This window comes from Vicugna pacos, chromosome 23, assembly GCF_048564905.1.
Source record: "Vicugna pacos chromosome 23, VicPac4, whole genome shotgun sequence".
Classification (NCBI taxonomy): Eukaryota; Metazoa; Chordata; class Mammalia; order Artiodactyla; family Camelidae; genus Vicugna; species Vicugna pacos.
In genome coordinates, this window is record NC_133009.1 from 2,925,367 (window position 1) to 2,940,150 (window position 14,784).

The 14,784-nt window shown below is 47.3% G+C and overlaps 1 protein-coding gene and 1 pseudogene across 14 annotated transcripts in view; one reads left to right on the forward strand and one right to left on the reverse strand.

The window, feature by feature from the left end:
- Window positions 1–14,784, forward strand: part of LOC140688680 (uncharacterized) — a 73,625-nt gene that overhangs the window by 36,715 nt on the left and 22,126 nt on the right. For 3 of the 14 annotated variants that reach the window (XR_012063390.1, XR_012063394.1, XR_012063398.1), the window contains exons 2-4: window positions 2,009–2,121; window positions 5,638–5,728; window positions 9,544–9,593. Coding sequence is in view for 6 of the 14 variants with exons in the window: in XM_072948286.1 (XP_072804387.1) it covers window positions 2,080–2,121; window positions 5,638–5,728; window positions 9,544–9,593; window positions 9,966–10,415 (633 nt within the window). In the remaining 8 variants the exon portion in view is untranslated. The other 11 variants (XR_012063392.1, XM_072948287.1, XM_072948288.1 and 8 more) reach the window with 11 other exon arrangements.
- On the reverse strand, window positions 8,005–8,467 carry LOC102526020 (elongin-B pseudogene; annotated as a pseudogene).

Here is a 14,784-nt window from a genome sequence, read left to right on the forward strand (position 1 = left end):
GTTACTTCCCCACGGAGCTTCACCAATAACTGTCACAGGCCATGAAGAGGGCCTCCAAGGCGGTGGAGGCAGGGGCCTGGAGAGAGCGCGGAGGCGATCCATGGAAACCCCAGACCGCACGTCCATCCACCACCTCCATCAGGCTCCGCAGACACTCCTTGGCCAACGTAATTCTAAAGTCCAAATAAAAATTTTGAAAGGGGTGGGGTTCCGGGTGTACACTCTTCGGCCATCAGAAGGTTTTCATGAAGTCTTTGGTTGCGCAACCCCCTCTTGCAACCACATTAACTGGCCACAGCCGCCGCCCGCTCCAGCCTTCAGGCGGGCGGGAAGATGCGATGCCTGGGGCCGGCAGAACTGTGCCTGGACCACGACCGGGCGACGATGGGCCGCTGTCAGGTCCTGCCTGCCCCGGACCCGCACCAACCGCGGAGGCAACACCGCCGACACCAGGGCGGGAAGCCCCCGAGAAGAGGCGGGGGGACTGAGCGGGCGCCAGGCGGGGTGGGCGCGTCCGTGGGCGGGGCTCTGGCGCGGCAGCGCGGGCGGGGGAGACCGCGGAGCCCACGCCGTAGGGGCTGTGGCACCCGGTACCGGGGTGGCTGCCTGAAGCTTTGGGTGAGCGCGGGCGCCAGGCGGAGTGGGCGCGTCCGTGGGCGGGGCTCTGGCGCGGCAGCGGGGGCGGGGGAGACCGCGGCGCCCATGCCGTAGGGGCTGTGGCACCCGGTACCGGGGAGGCTGCCTGAAGCTTTGGGTGAGCGCGGGCGCCAGGCGGAGTGGGCGCGTCCGTGGGCGGGGCTCTGGCGCGGCAGCAGGGGCGGGGGAGACCGCGGCGCCCACGGCGTAGGGGCTGTGGCACCCGGTACCGGGGTGGCTGCCTGAAGCTCTGGGTGGGCGCGGGCGCCAGGCGGAGTGGGCGTGGCCGTGAGTGGGGCTCTGGCGCGGCGGCGCGCAGGCGGAGAGGCCGCTGCGCTCGGTCCCCGGGTCGCTGCCTGAGGCGCAGGCGCGTGGACGCAGCCCGCCGTGGCCTCTCATCGCTGGGGGCTTCCCCTGACGAAGCAGCAGAGGCCTTTCCGCCTGGCGGTGATCGGCCCCTCTGGCTTCACCGGCCAGCCCATGACAGAGCGGGCGTCCCGGAGCGGACTTCCCACCTGCCGTGGGCCGCGCGGGCCGCTCCCCGGAGAAGCTGCGGCGAGTGCCGGAGAGGCTGCCGTGAAGCCCGGGCTCGGCCCCGCCGCCACCGCCGCCGCTCGCTCCCAGGGGCCCCCTTCTCGGGACTGAGGGGTTCAGGGCCTCGGAAATGGGCGTCCCTCCTCCCGCGGCGCCCCTCCAGCTTCCCGGCCCTGCTGGAGGCCGGGAGGAGGGGAGCGGTGCTTCAGTAGTGTCAGCTTTGTTTCGCTCCCTACATTAAACAGAAAAACAAATTAAATCTCCCAGCTTGAGTTTCTCCTTTACTTGGGGAGCCCCACTGGGGAAATAGAACTTTAGGTTTTCCTCTCCCAGCTCCATCCCATTTAGTAACTGGTGGGGCTGGAGTTCTCTTGACGTTTGATGGAAACCAAAGTGGAGCGCTGGCTTCTTTGGAATTGTTTGTACTTTGCCTTGTGTTTTGGAGGTGGAAGAGAATGCTTCAGAGTTTTACTGATAACATTCCTGAAGCTTTATTTTTAATTTATTTTTTGCTTGTAAGAAGTCTCCAGCAGACCCACTGTTAGCCGATAGCGAGAGCTCTAAATTAGAAGGCCCGTCATTTACATGTTCCTTGTGTTAGATTTTCTTTTAAAGGTTAGTAGTGTTTTTTAGCAATCCTTAGAATTAACTCCATTTTCCTTATAGTCTTTTTCTTTTTTATTACCTGGTTAAAAACCCTTTCGTCTTTTGTTTGAGAGGAAGAGTTAGCTTTCAATATATTTAGTAAATTTACCATCACTGGTTACTATGAAAAGAAGATCGGGGAAATGTAATACTGTATCAGGATTTGCTTAAGACAATTTATTTCTTATTTTAGGAAGACCAACGCTGTCATCTGAAGTTGGAATAATAATTTGTGATGTCACTAATCCAGCCTCACTTGATGAAATGGCTAAACCGGCAACATTTGTCCTCAATTGTGTACGACCGGTAAGTTATCAGCCTCTCTTTGCATCAGAACAACCTATTCATTTCTAGCAGAATCTGGTAATTTATATTCCAGAGAAATGTAAGGGCAGGGACAGAAGAGTTGATTCAGGGCCATAACCCCATATGGGGAATTCTCACTTCTTGTGACAAGCAAATGGATATGACCAAGGTCTCCTGAGAGAGAGAATGACACCAGACTCAAGGAATGCATGCTGGTTTATTTAGTGGTTACAGCTATAATTGCCAGACTTTTTAAAAACTGTATGCTCCTTAAAGAAAAAAGTTTGAGCATGTACCCTTAATCTAAATTTATTTGTTTTTAATTACATTCTGTATTACTGTACCAGTATATATGTTAAAACTTGTACAGAGGTTCAAAAAGGACTTGTTTATTTATTCAACAAATATTTCTTGAATGTTTATTATATGAACACTGCGTGAGTCTAGGAACATCATGTGCCTAAAACCAAAAGTCCCTCACAGAGCCTTCAGTCAGTGGGAGAGACAGAGAAATAAGGTTGAAGCTGCAGGTAGTGACAAGTGCTTTGGAGAAAAATAAAACAGGGAAAGGAGGTAAAGAGATTGGTGCATCAGTCTCTGTAGATGGATGGTCAGGGAAGGTCTCTGTGAGGAATTGAAATTTGCATGTGGACCAGAATGAAGTGAGGGAGAAAACCACCTGAGTGTCTGAAGAGAAGGGTCTTCCAGGAAAGAGCAGATACAAAGGTCCTGAGGCGAGCATTTTCTTGGCAAGACCGAGGAATGTGCCAGAGGCCAGTGTGGTTGGGTGAGCTGGGCAGAAAGGTGGGAAGTTAGATGGAGAGGTACCCTGGAGCTAGGTCATTAGGTCTGAAAGGTCAAGATCAGGGTTTGAACTGTCTTCTAAATATGACAGACTCATTGAATGGTTGATGCAAGGGCATGATCTGATCTACAGTTTTGAGATTCTTTGGCTTTTGAGAGGAAAAATAGATGGTAGAGGACCAAGAGTGGATAGTCGAAGCAAGCCAAGCACAGGGTAGGAGTGTTAGAGGTGCTGAGAAGTGGCTGAGTTCAGGTGTTTTGAGAGGACAATCATAGCTTCTGCTATTGGACTGGATGTGAGGGGGACACTTGGTCCATGGAACAGGGTGAATGTTGGTGACGTTTACTTTTCTGAGGAGGCTAACACAAGTGGCAAAACATTTGAAAACTAAGCATCTGAAAGTTATTGATAATTTGAAAAAAGTAAGCAGAAAGGTCTTTATGATTGTTATCAAGTAAAAATGTATTTAAATTGTTGTTTACTTTGATTTATTTCATTCTTAACTAGTTTAGGCTGTGATTCTGTAGTTTGTTGCTCGAATCACTGTCTTACGTACCTTCTCAGCCAACTCCCTAGTCCTTCCCTTCCCAGTGCCCTGGAAAAGCCCCAGACCTGGTTATTCCAGCTCCCTGCTCACTCTGTACCTGCACATCCCCCTGCTGACTGGCCCCACTTTAAATACGTGGGGACAAGCCTCCCCCAGGGCCTCAGCACCGCCAGCAGTCCTGCTCTGTTTCTCTAGGCGATTCTCCCCTACTCTCTGAAGCAGCAGTTTTATAACTTCTTTTCCCCACACTTTTAGCATCCTGTTTCTTTTTCTGCACTCTTATCCGGTGATTTTCTTTCTTTCTTTTCACTGTGACAGTAGAAGCTGTCGGAAGAGACCTTCTTTTCCCACCACAGGTCTTCCTACACACCCACTTGCGTCGCACCCTGACTCCTCTCACCTCTCATCGCAGGGCGCTGCCCCTGCTTCTACTGGGTGTGGGACTCAAAGCCTTCATGTTCACAGGTTTACAGTTATCATCATGTTTTCCCTCTCAATTGGGTTATTTCCCTCAACATACAAACATGGGATTATCTCTCCCATCGTAAGAAAAACCTCCCTTAGTTCTCCATACTCCTTCCACTGCTGCCATCTAGCAAACACCTGGAAAGAGCTCCCTTTACTTACTGTCTCTCCTTCCCCACCTCCTCCATCTCAAAGGAGTCTTGTGAGGCTTTTTTCCTTCCTCCTCAAATGAAACTGCTCTTCCCAGGTCCCCCTGTCACATCCCATCAGCAGTTCTCTGTCCTCTTCTGAGTCCTGTCTCCTCACATTGCGCTCGCATTGCGCCCAGTCCATCACCCTCCCCTTTCCTCACATGGCCCTGAATTCTCGCCCTCTCCTAGCTATTTTTTATCCACCAGCTTTGCCTCAGTCTCCTCTTTTGGATCTTTTTATCCTCCTCCAAATGCCGGAGACTTCAGAGCTTAAGCCTTAGAAACTCTTCTCTGTTTATATTTCCTGACCACTTTTTTTATATTATTATTATTACTATTATTGCTGCAGTAAAATATATATAAAACAAAATTACCTTTTTAACCATTTTTGAGTATACACTTCAGTGACATTAAGTGCATTCATAATGCTGTGTTAACTGTCACCACTTTATTTCCAGAACTTTTTCAGACAAAGAAACTGTAACTGGGCCAGTATTTTTAAAAATTTTTTAAATGTTTTTTTCCTGAATGGAGGCACTGGGAATTGAACCCAGGACCTCATGCATGGTAAGCACATGCTCGATCACTGAGCTGTACCCTCCCTGCCGAGCCAGTAATTTTTAAACTGTGAAATCAAGTCAGTGGGTTGAGATCAGGCATTAAAAAGGAAGTATCAGATAAACTGAAATAGAAAATAGAGTGAATTACACATAATACTGGTAAATGACTGGCTCATGAACACTTTGTTTCAGCTAGGTATAGTCGTGCATGGAGCTGCTATGTGAAATGCATTTCTTAGGATTATGTCAGAAAGATCTGAAAGCCTTGGCTGTAAATACTGTATGTCAGTGAGGCCACATTAAGTTATTCCCAGTGAGAACCTGCCCCCTAAACTCCAGACTGGTGGATCTAGCTACCGTCGTCTGGCTGGTTCCATGTGGATGATTCATGAGCATCTCTAGCTTTTGCCCCCTAAATCTGCTCACCCCTAAGTCCTAGTTGCATGGCTGTTTTCACTTTGTGATATGAATTATACTCCCAGGGGTAGATGTGCTAACTTTGCCAGGTGGGGGCCATAATTTGGTTTTTTGCAGATTTTTTTTTTTACTCATTTCTCTAATCTGCAACAGTTTAATTAGTGAGAATCAAATGATATCTGTAAACCTGGTCAGGCATATGTAAACAAGCATTCTATCACAAAATACAGAAATGATTGAATGATTGCTTTTAAACATTATTCTTTATTGTCTCCTATGCCAGGAACTGGAGGAGAAAAAAACTGGTTTTGAGAGAAAGATGATGAATCTGATTTTGGACTGAGGTGAAACTGAGGTATCTGCTAGATATTTTTGAATTAAGACAGGAAATACTTACAAAATAGTGGAATTATTTTTTTAAGTAAGTGAGGAAATCCGAGTGAAGAGAAAATAGTGGAGGGAAAATGAAGCCGAAGTGAAGTTGGTTTTGCCGCATGTCCTGTGCTCTGTGTGTCCTGACTTTTATAACAGAGGCCACAGCTACAGCACCTGCATCCCTGTGCAGCTCTGGAGAGAGAAGCCAGAAGCCATCGGCATGATGCAGCTGGAGTCAGGACAGTAGGTGAGGTTTTCCAGGGAGCATGTCTCGGGGGGCAAATCTCCTCCTCTAATGGACAAAGAAGCACCTGTGGGGCCCACTGCACATGCAGGTTACTGGCATCTACCCCAGAAAACCTGTTCCTGGGGAATCTGGGGGGACTGAGTAACCAGCGTGTTTAATGAGTGGCACAGGTGATTCTAGCACAGGCGGACTGCTGGCCAATTTGGGATATTTGGAGGTAAAATGACCAAGAGAAAGGCCAAGGAAACCCCTAAATGAGTTTCAAATGGTTCTGTGTAAAGATTACCCAAAGGGATCTATTGGGTACAGAAAGAAAATAGAATTTTGAGTTGTATTTATTTTAATCTCAACTTTGTTTCCATTATATGTATGTTTAAATGTATATTAATATAGTAGTCCATGTAAGTGATTTGTAAATAAATTCTATAGTTTAGTAGATGATGGATTTAAGCTGTGAACTTCAGTCTTGCTACCTTGAAAGCCCTTTTTTTTTTTTTTTTTGCTGCAGAGCCATTTTGGTTAGCATTTTAAAAGTTTAATTGCTTTGTTCTTAAATATTTTAATATTGGTCTAGATGTTTCTGTATAGCTCTGACTCAAATTTTTTTTCTTGAATGTTTAGTTTCTGGAACTAATATATTGAAATTATCATGTATCAGTATCATCAAGCTGCAGAATAGGAGGTTTATATCATTGGAAGCAGTGGCTCTGACTGCATTCCAGCAGATCTGGGAGTAATAGGTCCCAAAAATAGAATGAATGGTAATTATTGATTAATAAGCAGTCACGGAATTTGAAATAGAAAGACTTCATGTTTGTAACTGTGATGAAATAAAATCTGCTTGGCAAAAGAAACGTAACTATAAAAGGGGAGTGTTAAACACATGCTCTGTGTTTAATATAGCTACACTTATTAGAAATACTATTGACACTATTGTTTTTTGAGATATGGTTAGTCCTATAAGTGTTCGAATTAAGGAATTATCCATTGTTTCAATTTGGTTGTGGTTACAGCTGTAAAGTTTCTGGAAAAAAATTCAGCAGAGATTATGAATTCTAACTTGCTTTGTTTAGGAATTAATACATCTTAAAGTATACTTTATATAGATACTATAATTAGAAGTTTTAGTTTTTTTAGCCAACAAAGCTAGAAAGTATTGAACAAAGTTTTTGACATCTTTTTTCCTCATTTATAAAATGGAGACAATTTTAAAATGGAAAAAATCAAAACAGAATGAAAAAATTACTATGACAGTAAAAATAATGGATATTAGTAATGTGCATATGTAAAAAGTGTCCATCTAGAAAATGACTTGAAGCAAGAAAGTCCAGCTCTGTATAAATGATACTAGAGCTTGAGAAGATGATAACTGTTCCAATTTATATTGAAAAGACTGGCAAAGATAGCATGGTACACACGCGCACATGCACACACACACACACACGCATAAAGAAGAAAGCCACAAATCAGTCTTGCTTGTGAAATTAATAGTAAAAAGAATGTGCTAAATAGAATTTTAATAAATTCCAATGGCATTTTAAAAGAATAATATATCAAGGCCGAGGTTTATTAGGAAGTTACATAATCACATCAGAATATCAAAGGCAAAAAGCTATATGCACATTTCAATAAATGATTTGAAAATTCATGCCATTTGCTAACTTTTGATTTTTAGAAATTGAGTAATAGAATACTTTCCTAACACAATCAATGTCAGAAAGTTGTGGCCAAGATCATACTTAATGAAACACTGCAACCATGCCCAGTAAAGAGAAGGGCATGAATTGAACATCTTTAAAATATTTATTTAGTCTTCCAATCCATGGATCTGGTATATTTCCATTTATTAAAAATCTCCAATTACTAAAAAGTTTAGCTTTTTTTCATGATGGTCCTATGTATTTCTTATAGAGGTTATTCTTAAATATTTGACGGTTTTTATTTTGAATAAGTCATTTTCTTTTTAAGGGAGAAATACTACTTTAAGATTTGTTTTCCCTCAGAGAAGCAAGATGGCAGATTTAAAACTTTGTTTCCAGATACTGAAACTTAAGAGTCAGCATTTTAACTACCCCAGCTGATTTGGGGGAGGGTCCTGCAGACTGTTTTGGGGGGAGGAGCCACTTGGGGGAGCCACTTGGGGTGGCTCTAGGCTGTGGATCCCCCATGGAACCCTCCCAAACCAACACACTGGCTCTAGCTGGGAACCAGCCTGCTGGGAGGGGGCCATTCTGAAGGCTGGCCTGAGAGATAGCTGGATCCAGAGGGCTTGTCCATCAGGCCAGCCTGGTAGGCCTGAGGAGTGGGCTGGAGTGGGCCCCATCCCAGTGAGGGTGCGCAGAAAGAGGAAGCAACAGGGCACACATCCAGATTTCTTTTATTGGGGGAAAGGGGGGCACCGAGGCAGCCCACTCCCTGCACAGCTTGTCATTGGCTCTGCTTCCTGAGTCCTGTGGCTTCATCACGTCTGGCAGCTGGGGCAGGCTGGAGAGGGGCTCAGTGCTCAGGACCTCAGGGGCATTAGCTGCCTGGAAGTCTGGCCTCATGGCCACTGGGGCCTGCAGCCATGCTGTCTGGCTAGTGAAGCCACACTTCCCCCAATGTCTTGCTGTCATCCAAAAGCTGGTCATCTAGTGGCCGCTTGAGGATGCCCTGGACACTGCACTTCAGCTGAAACACGATGCTTGACTCCATAGTGTCAGTGAAGACGGCAGTCTTGTGGCACCGGATCATGAGAAACACATCCTGGGGGTGGCAGGCCATGTGAGCTTGGAACCTGGGGGGTCCCCCAGGTGGCTTGGTGCCCCCCAGCTGATGTCTGATGCAGGTGGTTCCCATCTGTATTGTCACTGCTTTAGGTGGCGCATGTTCTTTCTGTGGAGAGCCTTAGCTCACAAAGCCGTATTCTGTTAACCCTCAGAATCATCTCTAGTGAGTTGATTTTAATCTAGGCTTAAGTTTTCCTCAGCGGTCAGACTAGCAGCATTTATGTGGCTTTGGTTCTCTTCTACTGTCACATCATTGTTGATGATGTGGTCATTCATTACCTGGCTCAGTGTGAACTTCCTAAGGCCCCATGCTTTAATTTTCTCTTGGAATTAAGAAAACTAGTAACATTGTCTCTTAAGAATTTGATATATTTCATTTTACCAGATTTTGAGAGTTAGCTAATCCATTATGTTTTTCTTTTGTCTTACTGCTCTTGATAAGCTCAAAAATTATTAAGTACTTAAACCACTATCTCTATATATTAGTCCCCATGGTTAATTGATTTCTCCCCTTTTTTCTGGTCTTGGTTTTCTATTTTTATTTTTTACTCATTATATTTTTATTTAATTAAAACAGCCTTCCTGTAGCATTTTATAAGTCGTCACAAAGGCCCATTTTGGTAGGTTTTCTGTACATTCATTGTAAGTCACTACTAATAAGTCTTGAAAACTCATATTGGAAAATAGAATAATTCCCATGGATGTGGTTTTGAGAACCTACGGCCTTCCAGAATGAGTGAGCTAGATTGTTGCCTTACTGGAAGAGACTTTCAGCACTGTCAGTCTGAATGCTAGAAAAGATGTTGTCAGTACCAACTGTCAGTTTATGCTAAACTACTCTCCTTTTGACAATTTACCTGGTTTTAGTTCCTTAAGTCTGTTTACAGTAACCTATTAATACTGTTATATGTGCAGATTTTTCTAATTATATCAGCTGTAGGCTTAATAAAAATGTTCCTTAAATAAATGGGAATCAATTATTATTATTTGTCCTGGGTCAGTAGATTTTTATTTGATTTAACTTTTACCATTTTCTCCCTCTTTCAGGCACACTGACTGTTATGGAAAGTCTCCTGACTTTACATTCAGGACCTGAGGTTAGTTTTGGTTTGTCCCATGTTTTCTATGTTAATATTGAAAGTATTTTGGAAATGAAACACTCCTGTTAAATAGGATTTAGATTAAGTTTTATATATAGTTGTAATTTTTAGTGTATGAAAGTCACTGTGCCTAATTTTAAAAAGATGGCTGAGAATTATTTTGATTTAAAATAGACTTTGTTGGGCCCTGCATCCGCCTCCTGCCTGTTTTCCTGCCGCTGCACTGGGGGCCTGGAACTGGGATCCATGCATCCTGGGGACAAGGGTGGAGACGCCAGGCTGGGGTGCTGGATGCTACTCTGCTTCAGGCTCCTGCTCGCTGGGGGCAGCGTTGCGTGGCGCGTAGGGGACCGCGTTCTCTGCACGCAGGAACTGGTGCTCATTCATGGTGACCTGCGCCATCTCGTGCCATGTGCAGAATGGCTTCTACCTTCAGCGAGTGCCGCAGAATTGCCCTTGGCCTCTGAGCTGCCCTGGGAACAGCTACAGAACTGTGGTGAGACCCGCACACAAGGTGACATACAAGACAGTGATGGCCTGCGAGTGGAGGTGATGCCCTGGGCACATGGGGGTGAGCTGTGGGGCAGTTTCAAGCTCCTCAGGCCCCGTGGAGCCCGGGTGGCTGGGCAGCACCGTGCAACGGATGGCATTTTGGCCTGTAGCCTTCTCAGGTTGTCTCAACTGCAGCAAAGTGTCGGAGCTGATGGTGTGGCTGAAGCTGCTGGAGGCCAAGGTAGCAGTGCTGACTGCCACCAAGTGGGCAGTGCCCCTGACCCCAGTTGCCCCCGACCCCAGTTTCTCCCAAGGACCCCGCCCTGATCTGGGGCTCCCCAGCTGTCCAGGGCAGCCCTGGAGATGGAAGCTTCCAGAGAAAATGTGAAGGCCTCACTGTTCCTGGAGATGATTGAGTTGGTGCCTGGGTGCTTCATGGGCCCACTGGCCCAAAGGGAGACCCTGGCAGCTTGGGCCAGTGGGGATGAGGGACCTGCCAGGTCTGCAGGGCCCCCAAAGGAGCCCTGGCCAGGCCGGAGCTGTGGGTGCCCCTAGAGAGAGGGGACCTCCAGGCCTTCCAGGGCCACTTAGGCCCCTGGACCCCCAACCCCTGTTAGACCACAATCCGCCTGGATCTCCCAGCAAGAGGAACCATTTCTGTCCCACACCTTCACTGAGACCAGCAGCCACTGGCTCATGGGTCCTCCTGGACCTCCTGGTCCCATTGGCATCCCTGGGAGTTTTGCACACATGGGACCCTCAGGCCCCTCTGGACTCAAAGGAATCTTCAGCCACCCAGGAGGGAAGGGCGAGAGAGGACTGTGTGGGGAGCTGGCTCCTCAAGGCTCCATGGGGCAGTGGGGAAATCCCGGCCCCAGAGGAGACCCTGGTGAGAAGACCCACTGTGGAGAGGGGCTGCACCAGCTATGTGAGGCTTTGAGGATTTTAGCTGAGAGGGTTTTAATCTTGGAGGCAATGATTGGGCTCTACAAACAAGAGGTGTCGGGGCAGGCCCTGCCGGCACAGGCACCCCCAGCCTCCTGCAGGGCAAGAAGGGAGGACACACAGCCGACTACCGTATCATGGCCCCCAGGAACCAAAACAATAGTGACTGAGAGTGGCGGTGGGCCCTCGGGATTGGCTGGACCTGGCTTCCCTGCCCAGCCTGGGCTTGGCCAGCTGCCTCCAGGGTCCTACTGTCCATATTTATCAATATTCTCAGGGTCCCTTCTGCCGCCTAGGCCTTTGTGTTGGGCAAGTCTTGGTTCTGGCACCCTGTGTGTGTCTGCCTCCCATGGGGCTGAGCAGGGACTGGGGCCTGAGAGGGAGGTGTGGCCCAAGTGAGATGTGAGGCCTGGCTCAGGGCCTAGGCCTCAGTTTCCTTCTGCAAAGGGGTGATGCAGGCCTGTGGGGTGGGGATGGCTGGTGTGGAACTTCTGTCTTCTTATCCACTGCCTGGCCCTCCAGGCCCCAAGCAACTGAGGGAGTCAGAACTCCCTCCAGCACAGGCAGGGGTGATGAGGGAGGGCAGTGGCAGCTCCCTCTTCTTCCCAGCCAAACCTGGGGGTGTGCCTTTACTTCTCTTCTACTTGTTTTCCTGTGCTCATTTCCCTGAGGTCAAGTGACCTGATCTGACTGGACCTTCAGGGCTCCTAGTCTCAGTCTCAGTTCTGACCCCTGAGCCCTCAGTCCCTCCCGTGGCCAGGTAGAGGGGGGTATATGGAGAGGGAGGGGCCCCCTACTTCCAGAAACACTTGTGACAGACACCAGGAGGTAGATGTGTACCAGCCAGTAGAGGCCCCCTGCGCAATTTCCCCCAGAAGAAAACATAAAATAGACTTTGTTTACAAGAGCTGCACAATTCATTCTATCAGAATGAATTACCATCACCCTAACACTAACGATCGCCCTTTGTTATGTGATGAATGTGGTCAGTCAAGAGCGTTGTCACCTTTGTGCAAATCAGTGCATTTTTATCATGTGCCTAACTTGGAGCTAGGTGCTCCTGTGACCACACAAGAAGTGTATGATGTAAATGAAACCTTATTGAATATACGGTCTATTAGAGAACATAAGGTAGTTGTACTTCTGGGAAAGGACCATGCTTTATGATAGCATTTTCATGGCCAGTACTGTCTGACCCAATTTGTGTTTGTAGTTGAGGCTTCATAAGTATTTGTTGTCTTTAAATACATTCAGTATTTCAAATATTGTGTAGTAGTGCAAGGTAGTGTGGCACATAATGAGTAAGATGCAAACCCTGCCCTTAAAGGGGTAATGATTTGGCTCAGCAGGAGATGAGCAGGCTTGTGATTAGAGCGGCAGGTGAACCACTGTGGGATTCTGAGAACGGAGACAACATCCCGGTGGGGAAGGCTAGAGGCGAAGGGTGTTTGGTAGAAGCTGAGATATAGACTGATTTTTAAAGATTGGTGCTGAGGAGCTGTGGGTTAGGGAGAGGAAATAGTTTAATAAAGATGAAACTGGGATGGTGTGGAGCGTGTTGAAGAATGGTTCCGTTTGTCTGGGTTATGGGTTCAGATTAATGAACACAGAGAACTCTAAACCGTGCTAAAATGCATGGGTACAGAGAGTATCCCCGGGAGCATCAGAATAAAGGGAGACACTGGTGGGCCTGAGTCGCTGGGAGTGTCTCACAGAGGCCTTGTTAAGTTTGACCTTGAACAGTGACCAGTTTCTGGAAGGGCAGAGGCAGCAGCCTAAACAGTGGCTTCAAAGTAAGTCCAGGAGACGTGCGTGGACCCCGGGCAGCGCGTGTTAGCAGCTCAGCTCCCTGGGAGGGGGTGTGCACTCAAGCCGCAGAGCACGCTCAGCACGTGTGAGGGCCTGGGTTCCGTCCCAGCACTTCCTCTACATACAAGTGAGTAAATACCCATTAATACCTCCCCCTCAAAAAGCAAAGAAACAAACAAACAACAAAGAGAAACTCACCTGGTTTAAACCAAGAAAACGAAAAGGAGTGTGTTGATTCACATAACCAGATGTCTGCAAGTAAACAGTGCGGCTGGATCTAGATGTTTAAGTGGTATTACCAGAAGCCTTTTTTTTTTTTTTTTGTCCCTTTTCTCTTCCTGTCTCTTCATTTCTTCTATGTTCTGGGTATGTGGGCTCTCTCAATGACTGGGAAGGTGCTGGTAGCCCCAGGTATATACATTGTCCTTAAAGTTCACGATTTCCTAGGAACAGCTGCCAGAGTTTGTATATCCGATGATGGGGAGGTGAGTCAAGCACTGGGTCCTCTGGTCATCCTCAAGCCTGTCAGTGCAACCTGGGGTAGCAGAGTAATCAGATTGCCCTGGCCTGAGTCATGGGCCTCTGGAAGGGGGATCATAGGGCCAAGCCCTTCTGAACAACAGGGAACAAATTCCAAATAGAAAAGAGTTTTGTAAGCAGAAGATGGGGCAGGGGTTATAGGGAATTAGTGCATTGCTGACAAAAAACAGATGCCCACCCCGAGGAGGCAGGGAGAAAACAGGTAGAGTGGGAGAGGGGCTTCCTGGAAAGAGCAGCAGGAGGCACTCTACAACAGGAGATGGTGGCCGTGCCCACTTCATGCAGTTGTTGAGGATTCAATTAGTCATAGTCAGTGAATACAAGTCAGGACAGTGGCTGGCACATAATAATCACTCAGCAGGTGTCATTAAGTATTATTATTATAAGGGCTCAAAGCTGGGGCTTACTTCAGGACCAGGTGGTTGAAGCATCCACATCAGCGCAGCTCCCTGATTCCCCGTAAAGCAAAGTACAGAGCCTTCATCTCACAAGGGTGGGGCGGAAATAACTCCCTTGAATCTCTACATCCCTTGGAACTGGGTTGCTCTCCTGCCCCTTCTTATCCTCCTTTTCCCCTTAAGCTTTTTAATTTTGCATGAAAAACTGAACCATAGACTATCTGTTAGACCATGAAACAAGACTCAGAAATTCATGGTTTGAAATCACGTAGTCAGGAACAGTGCTGTGCAGTAGCGGTCCCCACGGTGATGAAGGTGCTCCGTGCGTGCTATGTGATGGCTTCCGTGCTGCGTGGTGTAGCTGGAGAGCGGGGCTCAGCCCGCGACCCATGCTTACATGGCTGCAGGGAAGGGGTGGCTTACACTTGGACAGGGGTGTGCGGCAGAGACCACATGTGACCCGCACAGCCTGAAAATCGTAGTTTGGCCTTTCACAGGAACAGTTTGCCGGTCCCTTTTCTAGAGTGTTTTAAACTATAATGCAGTTCTACTAGAAATCAGTGAGGAGACAACAAGAATTCAACCTCTTCACTTCTCACAGGTTCCTGGGGTTTTCTGCTTTTTAAGTCAGTTTTGGTAGTTTGTGTCCACATTAGCTCTCTAGGACTGCTGTAATAGGGTACCACAACTTGGGTTGCTGAAACAACAGATGTTTACTGTTCTCGCAGTTCTGGAGGCTGGAAGTCCAAGATCAAGGTGTTGGCAGGTTGGTTTCTTCCCAGGGCTGTGAAGGAGCATCTGTCCATGTGTCCTTCCTGGCTTCTGGTGGTTTGCCGGCGGTCTTTGGCGTTCCTTAGTCTGCAGATGGTTTGCTCCAACCTCTCTCTCATCTTCCCAAGATGTGAGTCTGCGTGCAAATTTCCCCTTTCTGTAAGGACACCAGTGGGTTTGGATTAGGGGCTCACCTGCTCCAGTATGGCTTCAGCTTACATCTATAGCAACCC